The sequence below is a fragment of the Topomyia yanbarensis genome, chromosome 2 (genome assembly GCF_030247195.1).
Source record: "Topomyia yanbarensis strain Yona2022 chromosome 2, ASM3024719v1, whole genome shotgun sequence".
Lineage (NCBI taxonomy): Eukaryota > Metazoa > Arthropoda > Insecta > Diptera > Culicidae > Topomyia > Topomyia yanbarensis.
Genome location: NC_080671.1, coordinates 372,215,918 through 372,232,035, shown reverse-complemented (window position 1 = coordinate 372,232,035; position 16,118 = coordinate 372,215,918). Strand labels below are relative to the sequence as shown.

The 16,118-nt window shown below is 41.6% G+C and overlaps 1 protein-coding gene across 1 annotated transcript; it reads right to left on the bottom strand.

Annotated features, from left to right (window-relative positions):
• Positions 1-11,509: 11,509 nt before the first annotated feature.
• On the bottom strand, positions 11,510-12,693 carry LOC131681562 (elongation of very long chain fatty acids protein AAEL008004-like). Its single transcript, XM_058962401.1, has 4 exons — positions 12,492-12,693; positions 12,248-12,438; positions 12,056-12,193; positions 11,510-11,992 (listed from the first exon to the last, which is right to left on the bottom strand). Exons 1-4 carry the CDS (start codon positions 12,550-12,552, stop codon positions 11,582-11,584), a joined length of 801 nt encoding a protein of 266 aa, XP_058818384.1. The 5' UTR covers positions 12,553-12,693; the 3' UTR covers positions 11,510-11,581.
• Between the last annotated feature and the right edge of the window lie 3,425 nt (positions 12,694-16,118).

The following is a 16,118-nucleotide window of genomic DNA, read 5'->3' as shown; positions in this document are numbered from 1 at the left end:
GAAACTTGAAAACGAAAAAGAGAAAGAGCTGTGCACCAAGAGATTCAGAATTTCGCACAAAGAGTCACCTTGAAGAGCCACTTTTTTGGGCCGCCTCTCACTGGCAAACAGGACGGAAGGCGAATCAAACTACAATTCAGATAAAGATTGATCGGAAGAACATTTTTAAAATGTTATTTGGTTGCCTTCTCTGCTTCCGTGCGCGTGGGACCAAGATGCACACTAAAAAGCCTCTTTATTACTCTTTGAGGTGTGCGGCCATGGAGTAGAATGCACACATGGTAGCAACACACATCAACATATTGTGAAAGAGAAGATTTATTTTCTCTGAGGTGCATTCCTCCCCTGATCAACGGAACCTTAGTATGGCCTATATCGATTACAAGAAGGCATACGACTCCATTCCGCAATCGTTCCATGTCAAAGTATTGGAGATGTATGAATTTGATCCTATAGTCGTTAGGTTCCAGCAAAAGGCGATGGAAAAGGGGGACGACAACCCTGCAACTCAGAAGTGGGAAAGACGTGTTGCGGTCTAGAACGCTCCGCATCTTGCGGGGACATTCCAAGGCGATTCCTTTCACCCGCTCAGTAGGACACTCAATCGAAACGGACATGGCTATCAGATAAGGTATGAAGAAAGCTCGTCGGAAGATCTGAGATCTATGCTGACTCGACGGAACGACTGAGCGTGGTCATCAAACTAGTTGAAAGGATTAATGGCGCCATCGCCATGGAGTTTAGCCTAAAGGAATGCCAATCTGGTTAGCAACTATCAGGGCGATTGGTCGACACTGGAGGCTAGGGGATCAACGAAGGCGCGATGATTCGGGACATGGTTCTTGGCGAATCGTGTAAGTAGCTCGGATTCCGGTTGCTCGCTGGGATCCGCCACATCGATATTAAGCTTAAGCTCCGAGATAAGTTCTTAATCGAGTGAACTGTGTCTTGAAGTCATTCCTGAACGCGGAAAATAAGGTCAGAGCAATCAACATGTTTGCTGTCCCAGTGGTGACCTACAGTTTCGGCGTCATCAAATGGAGCCGGAATGATCTGAATGATCTTGAGAGAAAATTGAGGAAGGCGTTTAGACAAGCAGGAATGCGCCACCTACAGTCGGCGCTGGAGAGATTTACATTGCCATGGGACAAGCAATGGTCGACATCCAAGTACTGTGCGTAGTGCAGGTGCTACGACTGCAAGAATACTTTGTGGAAAATGCCAACCGACATGGAGTACATCAAGCAGTTTATGCTGCGGACCGCAACTATAGCGCACTTCACTTAGCGCAAGCGAACTATTACCGTAACTGCAATCTGCAGACTGCGGAGGACAAGATTGCAGAATGGAAGCAGAAAGCTGTGCACAGTGCCCACACCCACCAGTTGGATTTTGTACCAGCAGTTGGTGCTGCAACATAGTTTTTTGGAAGAGATTGTGTCGAACTACCGCTATCTGTCTGTGCCTGTTCTGGAAAACGACCGTTTCAAGCAGTGGCGTAGTAGCGAAGGTGGGAGTTTGGGGAACCCCCCCCCCCAAATATTTTGAAGAAATTTTAAAGAATTGAATATGTTCAACAAAAATATGCCTAATACTTTAAATGGAATTCTCAAAGTTTCATTTGCAAAAGTTATCGTGTGAGTATATTTACTTGTAGTGGCGAAAGACCTCGACACCTACCGGTCGGCTCGATGTGGAGGCTAGGTCTATCACCGAGGACTACAACGAGTAGTTTACTGGTTAAATGAGTAGCTCAGTACGCTACACGCTGCTTGTGTTAGAGGCAGAAGGCGGGAGAGCAAGCTCAGATAGTGAGAGAGGAGTGCAAGTGACGCTTTAAAAAGCTTAGCAAGCCAGTTTTCCATAAGTAGCAGTGCTGAGAAGTAGACGGCAATCCCTGGGCCCGTCGATACCATCTGAAATATGCCCGGTGTTGAATCGCAACAAGAGGGTCGTTTCCGATTCCTTAAACACTTTATTTATTCCGTAAATGACAATAGTAGATGGTTAAAAAATACCTTTAAAAACATTAGTGTTCATTTTAACAATGTAAGTCTGTCTTTAGTTACTCACGTTTAGTATTCCCCTGTGCTAACTAGTTATCTGCTACGTTTCATGTGGAGGTACTGTTACGATAGATATAATTCATAGAGATAAAATTCAAACTGTCCTCACACTTCTATTAATTGTACATTTTTTCTTCATTTAGCATGCAAGTTCAAACTTTTTTACCGGAAACTTTCTTCTGACATCTACGGGTCGAGAGCTCAGGCCGCATGGATTTGACATCTACTGACCAAGAAATCGCGCTGCATGGGATTAGCGACAAGGTTGCCAAATAAACGGAGGCACGTCACGCAGGGGTGTGACATCCCCCCCCTCCCCCCAGCACGCCCTAGAAACTACTAAGGGGTACTCCAGCTGCAGCCGACGTCCAATGCAGCGATTTTGACCGCGGGTCTCTCCAACAGTCGTGTCGCCATTTGTAAAGTTGCTCGACGGACTTGTCCATCCTTAGATGGTACCATCGCAACAACACGTCCCAATGGCCGGCAATTCCGCGGAAGATTGTTGTCTACGATGACTGCGACGTCACCGACCTCAATCGGTTTCACAGGTTCAAACCATTTCGTCCGACGTGTGAGTGTTGGCATGTATTCGGAAACCCATCTTCTCCAGCATTGATCAGCGTACGCCTGGGACATCTTCCACGAGTTTCTTACGATCACAAGATGGTCGGGTTCGGGTTTTTAGACCCGAAACCCGGACCCGACCCGAACCCGACGGGCTTCGGGTCGGGTTCGGCTTCAATAAATTTAAGGTTCTCGGGTTCGGGTCGGGTTCCGGGTTTTGAAATTTGAAATTCTCGGGCTCGGGTCGGGTCCGGGTTTTTAAAATTTTGAACTTTCGGGCTCGGGTCGGGTTCGGGTTTTTTAAATTAGAAATTGTCGGGGTCGGGTCGGGTTCGGGTTTTGAACAAAACAACCCAACCATTTCTTGACGCTGTCTATACACAAAACCCAGCCTTTTTTTATACTTCGTGATACGAATGGAAGACACATATAACCGTACCAAATGGTAGCACCTTTAAATCGCTAGAATTCGTCGTATTTTCTGGTGCTCAAATATAGTATTTTTTCACTCTTGTATAAAATTCTGTCTCTTCAGATTCGCAAACTGACTGAATTATTTTATGTTTTAAAAGAACATTCATGAGAGAGCATTCAACAATACGTGTCTCACATCTAAAATCTCTTTGCGATTTATTTTTAATGATAATTAGTAATAAATCAAGTTAACAGGAATTTATCGGAAAATATTGGTTCAACTTTCTGTTTTAAAATATTAATTTCGACAGGTATTTTGAAACCGATACGTAGGCCGCGGTCAGAGTAAACGCGTAAAACTCAGCTAAAGCGTACAGCAAATAGTGTCCAAAGCAAAGCGAGTAGAAATCTACGGAAAGTAGAAACAATAAAAACCAATCTATTGATCCGAAATCAAACAGTGGGTGTTGCGAGTGCAGTTAATGGTAGTACTTTTTGATACATTTTGAATAATAATTGTCCATTAACCCTACAACGGTTTCGTGACTTTTTCTCTAAGTAAACGGTTTTTTGGGATACATTCGTAGCCAAAAACTAAAATCGCTCTAATATGCCTAATTTTTATTAAATTTATAATTAAATTGGATAGTTTTATTCTAAAACATACAATTTTTCACAAGTTTTTCGTTTATTGTTTATCGATGTTTTGCTTTTAAAAAAATATAAAATAATGTCTTCGGAATTATGCAAACATGACAAAACATTAACGTAAATGGTTTTGTGGGGTACATTTGTACCCCAAACAAACTTTAAGCGGGCACTTTTAAGTTGGTCAAATGCAACAAATTGGTTTTACCTGCTTTAATAGAAGTTTAATAATAATCAAATTGATTTATGATAAAGAATGCTTGCAGTTAAAATAAACTGTAACCATTGACTAAAAAGGACGTTGTAGCCCGGGCCCCGGGGACGATTTCACAATTCCCATATATTGAAATCACAAATTTGGTGGTACTGCTCTGGTAAATCACCATAGCTAACATGTGATATATTATACCAAACTGCCTTGCAGGAATGGTTTTACATTTCCTAGAAAAGAAATGTATAGAATTCGCTTTTGATACAAAATTAGAAATTTTGGTTAAGTACGACGGGCAAGGTTGTTTGAAACTGTCACCATTAAGTTTTTTGTTTCCCCATGAGTTAGCGACCGATTTATTCTACATTTCGTTTAATATATCGACAATTTGTAAGTTTCTCATAACATTACATATTCGACGTTGAATAATAGCAAATAAAAATGCGGATTTTACTCGCCAGTAATTCGTTTCGCCATAGGCAGATATAACTCAACGCGTATGGTGCTACTTCAGATTCGAATGATTCTACTATTCTAGGATGAGCCTAGGGTGCCTAAAATTAAAAATCTCTGGTGGATTCTCCATATTAGCAAGTTGGGTTCGGTTCGGGTTTCTCAAATTAAAAATTTTCGGGTTCGGGTCGGGTTCGGGTTTTAAAATTTTAAAATTCTCGGGGTCGGGTCGGGTTCGGGTTTTACAAAATTTTCATTCTCGGGTACGGGTCGGGTCCGGGTTTTCTTATTTTAAAATTCTCGGGCTCGGGTCGGGTACGGGTTTTTCAAATTTTATAATTTGGGGCTCGGGTCGGGTTCGGGTTTTTCAATCTTCTAGCTCTCGGGTTCGGGTCGGGTTCGGGTTCGAAAAAAATGAAACCCGACCATCTCTAGATCACAGGTCTGTCATTGAACGCAATCGGAGGTTTACTACCGTTTGATGTCCCCAAAAGAAAGAGGTTAGGTGTTAATGGGGTGACGTTTCTGCGTTAATCGGTATGTACGTTAGTGGTCTTGAGTTGATCATCATTTCGATTTCCATCAGCATACTCCTCAGAACTTCATCCGTTGGCAGCCGTATAAGTTTCATTTGATCTAAGACCCTTTTGACCGACTGAATCAGTCGTTCCCAACAACCTCCAAAATGAGGCGAGGTGGGTGGATTAAATGTCCATTTTGTGGTAGGGCTGATGAACTGCTGCATCATTCTGTCCTGGTCGACTTCCGACAAGTCTTCACGTAACTCGCGGCTTGCACCGATGAAATTAGTGCCACGGTCGCTTACAATCTCTATTGATGATCCACGTCAAGCAATAAAGTTACGTATGGCGATAATGCACGGATCGGTTGAAAGAGAGTGAGCAATTTCTAAATGAATGGCGCGAAAAGCGGGTGAAAAGAACTCCACAGCGTTTTTCTACCCGTCGGCCCACGGTTACCTGCATTGGCCCGAAGTTGTCAATCCCTGAATAAGAAAATGGATGACTGAACGCAGCGAGTCGTGCTACCGGAAGGTCCCCCATGATTGGTGGCTGAGGGCGCGCCCGAAAGATTGTCAACCTTGCAGCGAACCTGGTTGTAGACAGTGCGAAGCCGTGGTATGTAAATTTTTTGGCGAATCTCGTTTAAAACCGTTTCATGATTAGACTTAGACCCTCTTTTCTTTCACTGCAAACACTACATTGCAGACGATCAACACGGCTTTATGCCTAAACGATCGACAACGACTAACCTGCTCTCGTTCACAACATATGTACTCGATGGATTCGCTGACGGATTGCAAACCGATGCTATTTACATGGATTTATCTGCGGCCTTCGACAAAATCAATTATGATATCGCAATAGCGAAGCTGGACAAACTCGGTATTCATGGACAACTACTGCGCTGGTTTCGTTCCTACCTCGATGGAAGGCAACTCCAAATCAGCATTAAGGACTGTCTATCTACACCATTCTTCGCTACATCCGGCATCCCACAAGGAAGCCATCTTGGTCCAGTGATATTCCTCCTCTACTTTAATGACGTCAACATCAAATTACAAGGACCCCGCCTTTCTTTTGCCGACGACATGAAAATTTTTCAACAAATACGGGTTAAAACCGTTGCCGAGCTTCTTCAGAGGGAACTGGACAGCTTTAGTACGTGGTGTGATCTAAACAGAATGGTTTTAAACCCGAGCAAATGCTCAATCATTACGTTCACGCGGAAACGCCATCCGATTCAGTTTAACTACCATCTCTTCGACTCGAGTATTCCAAGACACTCTAACGTCAAGGATCTCAGAGTCATCATGGATTCGGCACTAACGTTCAAACCACATACATCATCCATTGTGGATAAGGCTTCAAGACAGCTTGGGTTCATCTTCCGAATAGCGAAAAACTTTAAGGACGTGTACTGTTTAAATTCTCTCTATTGTGCGCTGGTTCGCTCAACACTGGAATATTGTTCTGCTGTTTGGAACCCTTACTACCAGAACGGTGTCGACAGAATCGAGGCCGTCCAACGCCGGTTCATACGCTTTGCACTCCGACATTTTCCTTGGCAAAACAGATTTCAGCTGCCGAGCTACGAAAACCGTTGTCAGTTAATAAGCTCGATACTCTAAGCATCCGGAGGGACTGCTCTCGAGCCCTGTTCGTCTCGGACTTACTGTCTGCCAGGGTGGATTGCCCTACAATCCTCGGACGCCTCGATCTTCAAGCTCGCGTTCGAGCTCTGCGCAATAACTCTCTTCTGCGAGTCCCGTTCAGGAGAACTAACTATGGGCGCCAGAGCGCTGTTACCGGACTCCAGCGTGTGTTTAACAGTATGGCGACGGCGTTTGACTTCAACCTGACAAGGAATTGGATAAAAACTAAAATAATTCGTATTCTGAAATGTAATTAGTTTAAGTAACCACCATTGGGGCTAAGGGGTCTGTTGGTGACGGTACAACAAATAAACAAATGATTGATGTGCCGGTACTTCTCGTGAATGTCTGCAATCACTAGATTCGTTACGTGATGCTGTTTCGGGAATAGTATCGGGCGTTTGACAGCATCCTCTACAAACTGACAATTGCTCAGTCGCCCTTGCATACGTAGCATTCCATGCTTATCTGCTACTGGACATAACTTGCACAGAGAGCTGCGTTTCGGTAATAGGCGTGGTCGCGTCTTAACCGTCACGTTATCTTCCCTGAGCAACCTAACTTCTGCCGGATAGCCCTGCTGCTGTGTTAGACAGTAAATCAATTCCTCAGCGGCCTGCAGATGTTCAGATGTGAGTGGTCCGTCCTCTATCGGTTCTCCGGCTATTTTCCTTCTTATATTTAATGGGAAACGTCGTGTGAAAGCTGTTATACGCACTACGCTCTTCCACTTGGAGTAGTCTTCGAAGCGAAACAATGGATCTGGAATTAAATGATGTAGCACAGTGGCACGCAATTCTTCCGAGGTTGATCCAGGGTCTTTTCTGTCCAATGGCCATTCACGCATCATGTTCCACAAAAATTCCGGGCCACGGGACCATCGACTTGATGGCAATAGATTGGGAAGTTTCTGCCATTTAGTGCCCTCATCAGCAACGTTTAATTTCGTCGAAAGCCAGTTCCACTCACTCAGGTCCGTCGTTTCGAGAATTTCACCAACTCTGGATGCCACAAATTAACTGTAGCGTTGATGATCTGATCTAAGCCAACATACGACATCTCGCGAATCAGTCCAGAAATATCGTGCCGAAATGTTTAAGCGATGTGATTTCATGATGCTGTTTGCCAGCCCCTACAACAGCTACTTGCAGCTCTAAAGTGGTATAGAGAGGTACCTCAAGAGAGCAACTCGTGTTTTGATCCAACTAAGGCGCATTCGATGACACCGTTTTGCTCAAATCTAAGATAAGCAACCGCGGCCACTCCGTTCTCGCTTGCATCCACGAATACATGTAACTGAATCACATTATTTCCTTCAGCCGACGTAAGATGACGATAGCAGCGTGGAACTCTCACCGTTTCTACTTGGGGAAGAAGTCTTAACCATAATTGCCATTTCTCAGCCAATGCTAGCGATATTTCGTTATCCCAGTGCGATCCAGCGCGCCAAATTTCCTGAATTCATACTTTCAGAAACATCAGAAAGTTCGCAATTAAGCCCAGAGGATCATATATAGTCATAAGTGTCCTTAGCACATCCCGCTTCGTTGGGCATTTACGACCGGAAAGAATATCTTGGTCGTGATTTGGGGAAAGCTTGAAGGTAAATGTGTCAGTCTCAGTACACCACCACATCCCGAGGACCTTTTCCGTTTCCATTTTACAAGAAAAATTCATATTTTTCTCTGCTTGCTGATGCCCATCCAGCCATTCTAAAACTTTCCTTGAGTTAGAAAGCCAATTTCGAAGCTGGCCGCTGAATGAATGTAGCGAACCTCATTGGCTAGTCACACTGCTTCCTGCTCGGACTCGACACTAGCTAGCATGTCATCAACATAGTGTTCCTTGATGATACATTCTACGGTTCGGAGCAACTTGTGCTGGAATCGGACCGCATTGGCGTTCTTCACAAACTGTGCGTAGCTAGGAGAGCATGTTGCTCCGAAAGTCATCACCCTTGTGACGTATATATCCGGTTCACGGCTGGAATCACCATCTCTCCACAAGAAACGTTGACTATTTTGATCATCTTCATTCATAAGCACCTGATGGAACATTTCGCGGACATCTTCGGCAATCGCAATTCGAAACTCCCGAAACCCGTAGAGTACCGATGGCAGAGATGTTAGCTGATCCGGACCACTTAACAGGAGTGAGTTGAGCGATATTCCACCAACTGTAGCTGCTGCATCCCAAACGATCCGTAATTTCCCTGGTTTATTTCGATTGAATACAGGGAAAATCGGCAGGTACCATGCCCGTGGATGTTTAGTTGAAGCTTCGCTCGGGGTTAACATTCGTATGTATGCCTTCTGTTCATACTCGACTATCTTTGCGCGAAGCGTGTTAGAAAGTTCAGCATCACGACCCATTCTTCTCTCTAGATATATCAACCTCTTTAGAGCCATCCCCTTACTATCTGAAATATTAAACAATACATACACATAACTAATTGAATTCAAAGTACACAAATTATCGAACAAACAAATCATTAACTATTATTTATTTTCCGATAACAATTATTCATCAATTTTCATAAAAGAAGTTCATACTATGTTGCGTTTCGGCTTCGCCTCATCAGAAACCGACACTAACTTATTGTCGGAATAGATTAGCGCCGGCTTGACGCAAATCCCTTAAAACTAAAACACACTATGTGTTTCAATCGGACGACTGATCAAACGTGATGTCCCGTTCGAGCAGAAGTTCTGTTTATGCCGATGAGACACAGTGAAGCCGAAACTTGTCTTGGCTTAGCAGGCCTATGCGAAAGCACTATGCTATATTTCACCCTAAGGAGGAAAATTTGGTAAAAACCACAATTTCTCACTAGGGTGAAAATTTTGTTGGTAAAAACCAGTCTTTGTACAGGAGGGCACAAATCCTTATTTCATACTATTTTGCATTTCGGCTTCGCCTCATCAGAAACCGACACTAACTTATTGTCGGACCAACAAAATTTTCACCCTAGTGAGAAATTTTGGTTTTTACCAAATTTTCCTCCTAAGGGTGAAATATAGCATAGTGCTTTCGCATAGGCCTGCTAAGCCAAGACAAGTTTCGGCTTCACTGTGTCTCATCGGCATAAACAGAACTTCTGCTCGAACGGGACATCACGTTTGATCAGTCGTCCGATTGAAACACATAGTGTGTTTTAGTTTTAAGGGATTTGCGTCAAGCCGGCGCTTATCTATTCCGACAATAAGTTAGTGTCGGTTTCTGATGAGGCGAAGCCGAAACGCAACATAGTATGAAATAAGGATGTGTGCCCTCCTGTACAAAGACTGGTTTTTACCAACAAAATTTTCACCCTAGTGAAAAATTTTGGTTTTTACCAAATTTTCCTCCTTAGGGTGAAATATAGCATAGTGATAAAAGAAGTTATTTTCTAAGATCGACGTACAAACTAGTAATGAAGTGTCCATATGTATATAACCATGATATTTATTTTTCTAAAATAAAAATGTTCAAGACCCTTAGGAAGAACGATTCAAAATTCAAATGAGAAGCAAGTTTCCGGATGGTGAGTACATCAGTGATATTTATTTGTTTGTGATAATATTGTTCTACCAGAGATAAAAAAAATACCCCGAGTAAAAATATTATTCAAATTTAAAATGTGAATTAATGTGAAATTGGCTAAATGTCGGTCATTGGTGTTTTTGGAGATATTTATTAACGGAACAAGCTCCTTTTTCTGATACTGTATGTCTAATGATTCATCACCCTAAAACCCAAGCAACACTTGCAACATGTAATGGCCGCGGTTTGTTGCATAACCATAAACTTTTGCTGGTGCGCTTTTTCAGTTGCTAAATCAGTTGAATAATGGTTTATGTACGCTTCTTTTCAACAAGTTTTGTTGTAGAAACTGCTATTCAACAAGCGGTGCTGCTCGGGAAGTGAGATATCTTCTGAGAGCTATTCATTAAAACGCAACCTTCAAAAATAATCATCAAAATATTAAAAAAAATACTGTTCTAGACCCCCCAATAGAACATTTCAAATTTAGTCTAAGATGAAAGAGGAGTACCTAAACATTCGATTAGTGAGTACTTCAGTACTGATTTTTTCGATTAAATATTGTTCTACCAGAGACACCGTGTTTTTAAATATTAATTATCTGAATCTTTTTCTTAGTCTAAATAACGAATTAATTTTTGGCCACGGTTTCCGCGTAGTGCAAAAATGACGTGGATATCCTGAAGTTCTAATGACAAACTATATCTAATATATTAGTACACGTGCTATAAACTACATCAATACCGCTCAGTTTGACGCGTTTTACTTCGGACTGAGCTAGTTGAAATCAAAAGTGCATATTCCGTGTGTTCCTTTGTCTGTTCGATTTAGTCATGCATTTTAATAGTACTGACATAACACCATGATGATTTGCGAAAACCAAGTAACAATGTGCCTAAAAAATTCAACTTTTAAAAATATGTCTTGGTTACGATTTCACGAATATGTCTTTAAAGGAATGTACTTCACAAAAATTGATCTTTATTTTTAAACTACGGGGCTAATAAAAGTGCTATTATTAACACATTGACCGTGAGCAGTACCACATTCCTGATGTGATGAAACTGGACACAATGTGGCTTCAGAAAAGACATAATATTTCAATAAACATGCCACTTCGCTAACAGAATGTTTTGGTGAATCCCCTGCACATGAATTAGAATCAGGATGATTCATTTTCGAGCCTCGCGTTTGTACTGAAAAATAAGGAATAACGATTCTTTGGTTGGATGCGTATCTGTCGCCGTGACTCGTAATTTATGTTTGCGTTTGACATTAATCCGGCTTAATCAAAACTAAAATCAGCAGCTTAAGAATATTCTACATGCGTTCGGTACATTAACCCAAAGCTGCTCATCAATCTGTTGAAAATAAATAAGACGCACGGCTCCGTTAAGCTCGCGCAACGAGTCGGATTAAATTAACGAATAGGAAAAAAAATCTTGTGCCAAATAGTATGTTCATAAAAAGCAAAATTTATTTTAAAATGCCTAACATGTCGAAACCAATCTTTATTGTTTTATTCTACTTTTCCTTCTTACGTCCATAGGCCTTCCGATAGAAGTCGCCAAACATAGCTAGCATGAAAAGACACTGTATCAAAACACCGCAAAACCAGAAGTTGGGTATGCCACACTCGTAATTTAGTAGTACCGGCAACCCGAAGTAAACCGCCAGCACGGCGAATTGCACCATCTGCAAAACAGTGATATATTTCTTCCAACGGGCGTTTTTAGTCAACTCAGGCCGGTAAACAGTCAAAAAGAAGTAAAAATACATTGCCGCATGGACGTACACGTTGATAACGCCCAGCATTGATCCGTGTCCGCCGGGATATATTCGGGCGTAGAAGAACGGAACCAGCGCCATTCCCGCATGATGGTACACGTGTAGAAACGAAACGTGACTTTGTTTTTTGCGAAGTACGAAGAATACCTTGAAAGCAAATTATAAACAATAAGTTATGTGAATGAGTTAACAAATCTAAAATGAACAAACAGTATCGACTAAATCCAGCACTTTGAGCAGATAGTAATAATGCACTAGTTGAACTTCCTTCACAGCCGTTTCACTGAGCGATCGATCTACTGGCTCGCAGAGCAAGGATACACGTTTTTCAATCATCAATTTAGTGCCCTAGAATACAAGCAATGTAAATACGAAAACTGATAATCGAAAACCCGCACTTACGGCATACGCTAAGTATATGTTGAGGATCACTTGTAGTATGTTGTACATTAACAGCGTTTGTCGAAGCTCGAAAGCCTTTCGGTTCGCCATTAATCTCGGTCCCAAACTCTGAACAAAGTACATGTAACTAGCGATCAGAGCTAGTGGCATCCAAGGAGGATTCATCAACACCAAATCGGTTGTTCGAGGATCTAAAATTATCATCATTTCAAAAACCATTTCGAAGAACCATTCTCAGTAATACCTTGGGCATCGTGGTAGTAATAATTGTAATGTTGATACAGAGATTTCAGAACCAGTGCCATGTTCGGTAGTCCTACGAGTGGTTTTAACACATCCAATAGTTTTGATTGGGAAACTGGGACACAACCGTTGCTAGCAAATTGCAATTAAGCACTACGATGCAACACTCTGTACACATTCCTTGCAGCAATTGCAGATTGATATTCAATTCCGTGTGCTAATTTTATATGCCGTACAAGTAGTTCAATACCGATTGACCCTTGAATTTTAAATCGGCAGCGAAACACATCCTAAACGAAGTGGGAACGGCCAATCGACACATCGCAAGGTGGATTGCAAATGGAATGTGCTTTTACTTGCAATGTCTTTTGATATTCTGTTCAACATTGTGTTGTCATTTTCACAACCTAACTCGAACCTACAATTTAAGTATAAAGTTCCTCTTCTACTATTTCGAATGTTCGTTGGTGACATGTATAAGCCTACATATTAGCATAAATGACAATTAATGCATGTTTATTTAGGGTAATTTCGGGAGATATGCCGCGTCGGATGAGTTTCCGCACTCTCTAGTTTTCGTAATTAGGGTTCCAACTATCGTCATGAAGAAACTTTTGAAAAAAATTGGAACGGGACTTCGCAGTTTAAAACCAAAGTTTCGTGAAATTTAAAAAAAATAACATCTTTCAAGTGAAAATGGACATTTATGATAGAATTTTTCCAACGAACTGGGCTTGGGAGCAGAACAAATAAAAAGATGGCAGGGATTTAGGGTTCCAACTATCAGGAATCAGAAGATATTGGCTCAAATGGCACGTTCCCCGTATTTAGTCGGGAATTTGTGCCTTGCCGTGTTTTCATCACAAAAACAATTAGACAAGAAACTTTTATATGTCTCTGAGTTTCAGTGGTCCAAACATGGTGTCGTCTATGTAAGGACGGCCGAAAAATCGAAATCGCAATTGCGCTACTGCTGGGCAGTTGCACATCAGGTGATATTAGGTTCCATAGTCGGATTCACAAAGATCACATGAAAAAGACTCAGCGCGCTGAATAGTTGCCATGTGATAGTTGAGTTTGCAGTGGCCGGTTAGAGCCCTGGTCAGTATGCCGCAGTGGAGCTTCGAAAAATGTAGGAGATTTTTTGAAGTCACTGGACACGGTTGTTCTAGAAACGCCCTTGTTTGGCGACACGTTACCCAAATTTTTTGTTAGAGTTTCAATTTTCAGGTTTTGCTAAATATTATTGTATCTGACCAGGTTGGCCAGTAGGAATCGGTGCCGAAGGGGGTCATGTTTGGAAGATATAGCTATATGCAGAACGGTCGTCTTAAAACACAGGTTTATTGACAGAATACTAATAATGAACAAAAACAAAACAAAAATGAGAATGTAAATATCAAGTTTGTACATGATAAGACCGATCTTGGATCTTCCGGATTAAGATTCCGATGCCGATTCCGGAGGTAATAGTATTTCTCATAATATTGAGTAAGCAACACTGTGGTGAATCAATATGTAATATGTTTAAAAGCTTATATAAAATTCCATCTAAAATGATGTTGATGCTTTGACTCAACTCTGGAAAATACTCGAAAATATCGGAAAGATCCGGAACATCCGTGTAACCGGTCAATAATGGAATCTAGTTGTTTTTGTGGATATTCCAGAAGCTGACTGAAGTGGTTTTTGTGGATATTCCAGAAAGTTTCTACGAAACCAATAGGGTCTTTGTTCCGATCACATATACGATTTCTTTGCAATAAAAATTCCAGTTCCGGATCTTCCGGAAGGTCACTACGTTATTAATAGGGTTCCTATTCCAGTCACAAGTACGAATTCATGCGAATGATATTCCCAACAATTTTCCAAAAAAAATCTCAGTTCTTTATGACAAGGCTCATGAATTGACCAGTTCCACGGACGTTCTAGATCTTCCGGAAGGTCATTACGTAACCAAAATCACCTAGTTCTAAGACCAACTATATGAATTGATCAGCTCAGCGAATGTTCTGGATTATCCGGATGGCCATTATGTGACCAATAGGGTCAAGTTTTCATTCGGAACTACGAATTTATGCCAATGCAACCTGAACAAATTATGGAGAATAAAGCCTAGATATATGAGTCATACGGGAAAGGATAAAATGTTTGTTATTATTTTATTTTAATTCACACTTAGTGAATACAGGCCTTGCATGTATTCTTGGTATTTGTATTTGACTTCTGATATCGCATTCTCGTCAACGATTAATAGCGAGTTCAACATAAACGACTACCATCCGAATGAATAAACGAACGAAAACAAATACGTTGAAGATCGAGGTGTATACTATAATGCATCTCGGTTGAAGATATACGAAGTGAACATCGTTGCAAAGGTTTTACTGAACACCGTATCTATTTTTCGTTTACCATAATGAGAGAAAGAGCGGTAAATAAACATTGAAAAACGCCCGAGACTCGGATCGAGATAGCGACTTACTGATGTGTGCATGTCAGCATCTCCCCAGTTAAGCTCAGCCGGAAGTGAAGCGGAATTCTGGCTGGTTCCAGTTCGTATTCCGGCTCCAGTGACACAACCTCTTCTCCGAATTTGTTCGAAAATCGAAACATTATGACAGGTGGAGGAAAACAAATCGTTGAACACACTAATACAGTTACAGATTGTCAAGTACTCTATGCAAGAATCGCGATTGAGCGAGCGAGAGCAATATTCTGATGCACGGGAACTATTCGACTGTGCACACAGACGAAGTCGACATAAATAATCACTTTTACTGTGAGCCGTGTTTACCAACACTGCCATTAAACTGTGAAGCAATGTTTGTAACCACGGCTCACAGTACAAGTCAATTAATGTAGATTTGCTAGTCGAATTCGTTAGCGTACACGGGCTAATTTCCCGAGATCAGAATAACGAGATACCAGTGTGAGAGTGTGAGAATGTACGATGTGTACAGATCGACGAGTGAAAAAATATCAGCCTCGTACGGGATCCACTCAACCAAGTTTGCCGCGGATAGACGCTTCCATATAGCGCTCATCGAGTTTCCGAAATTCACGAAACAAATGTTTTCGAAATTCTAGAGCTAGATTCATGAATTAGTCAGTTTTACAGATATTACTGATCTTCCAGATGATTTTCACATAGAATCCAGGGTCAGTATTTGAATCAGAGTATCAATATCATTTTACATGAGATTTTATATAATATTATAATTCAAAAGATTACTACAAATCAGGAATCAGTAGCGTCTGGCTCAAATGGCACGTTCCTCATGTTGATCGGAGATTTGTGCCTTGCCAAGAATCGTCTTTTCATCATTTTCCTGATGGGAAGGATTGGGGAAGTGGTAAGGTTAGGGGTAAGGAAAACAACGACACAGAACAATTAAAACAGAGCATTCTGCACCCCCGGAGTGATGCTGAACGATCTGCAGGTGCTACAACAGCAGGAATAAAACTTCCAACCCCCGGAGGGATTTATAACCTCTACTCAAACAATGAGCGGATATATCAACACCCTCGAGGGGATATTGAGATAACAGAACGACAACACCCCCGAAGAGATATTGTCATTCAAATACAAAAAACTATAGCTCTTTACCACACTGGGTTAGGAACA

What these genes read in the sequence shown, in the direction of transcription:
- LOC131681562 (XM_058962401.1), bottom strand. Translation starts at nt 12,552, where the DNA reads ATGGCACTGGTTCTGAAATCTCTGTATCAACATTACAATTATTACTAC. An exon ending in ACATATACTTAGCGTATGCC is followed by an intron (nt 12,194 to 12,247) that starts GTAAGTGCGGGT and finishes CTTGTATTCTAG; the next exon opens with GGCACTAAATTGATGATTGA. An exon ending in TGCTGGATTTAGTCGATACT is followed by an intron (nt 11,993 to 12,055) that starts GTTTGTTCATTT and finishes TTTGCTTTCAAG; the next exon opens with GTATTCTTCGTACTTCGCAA.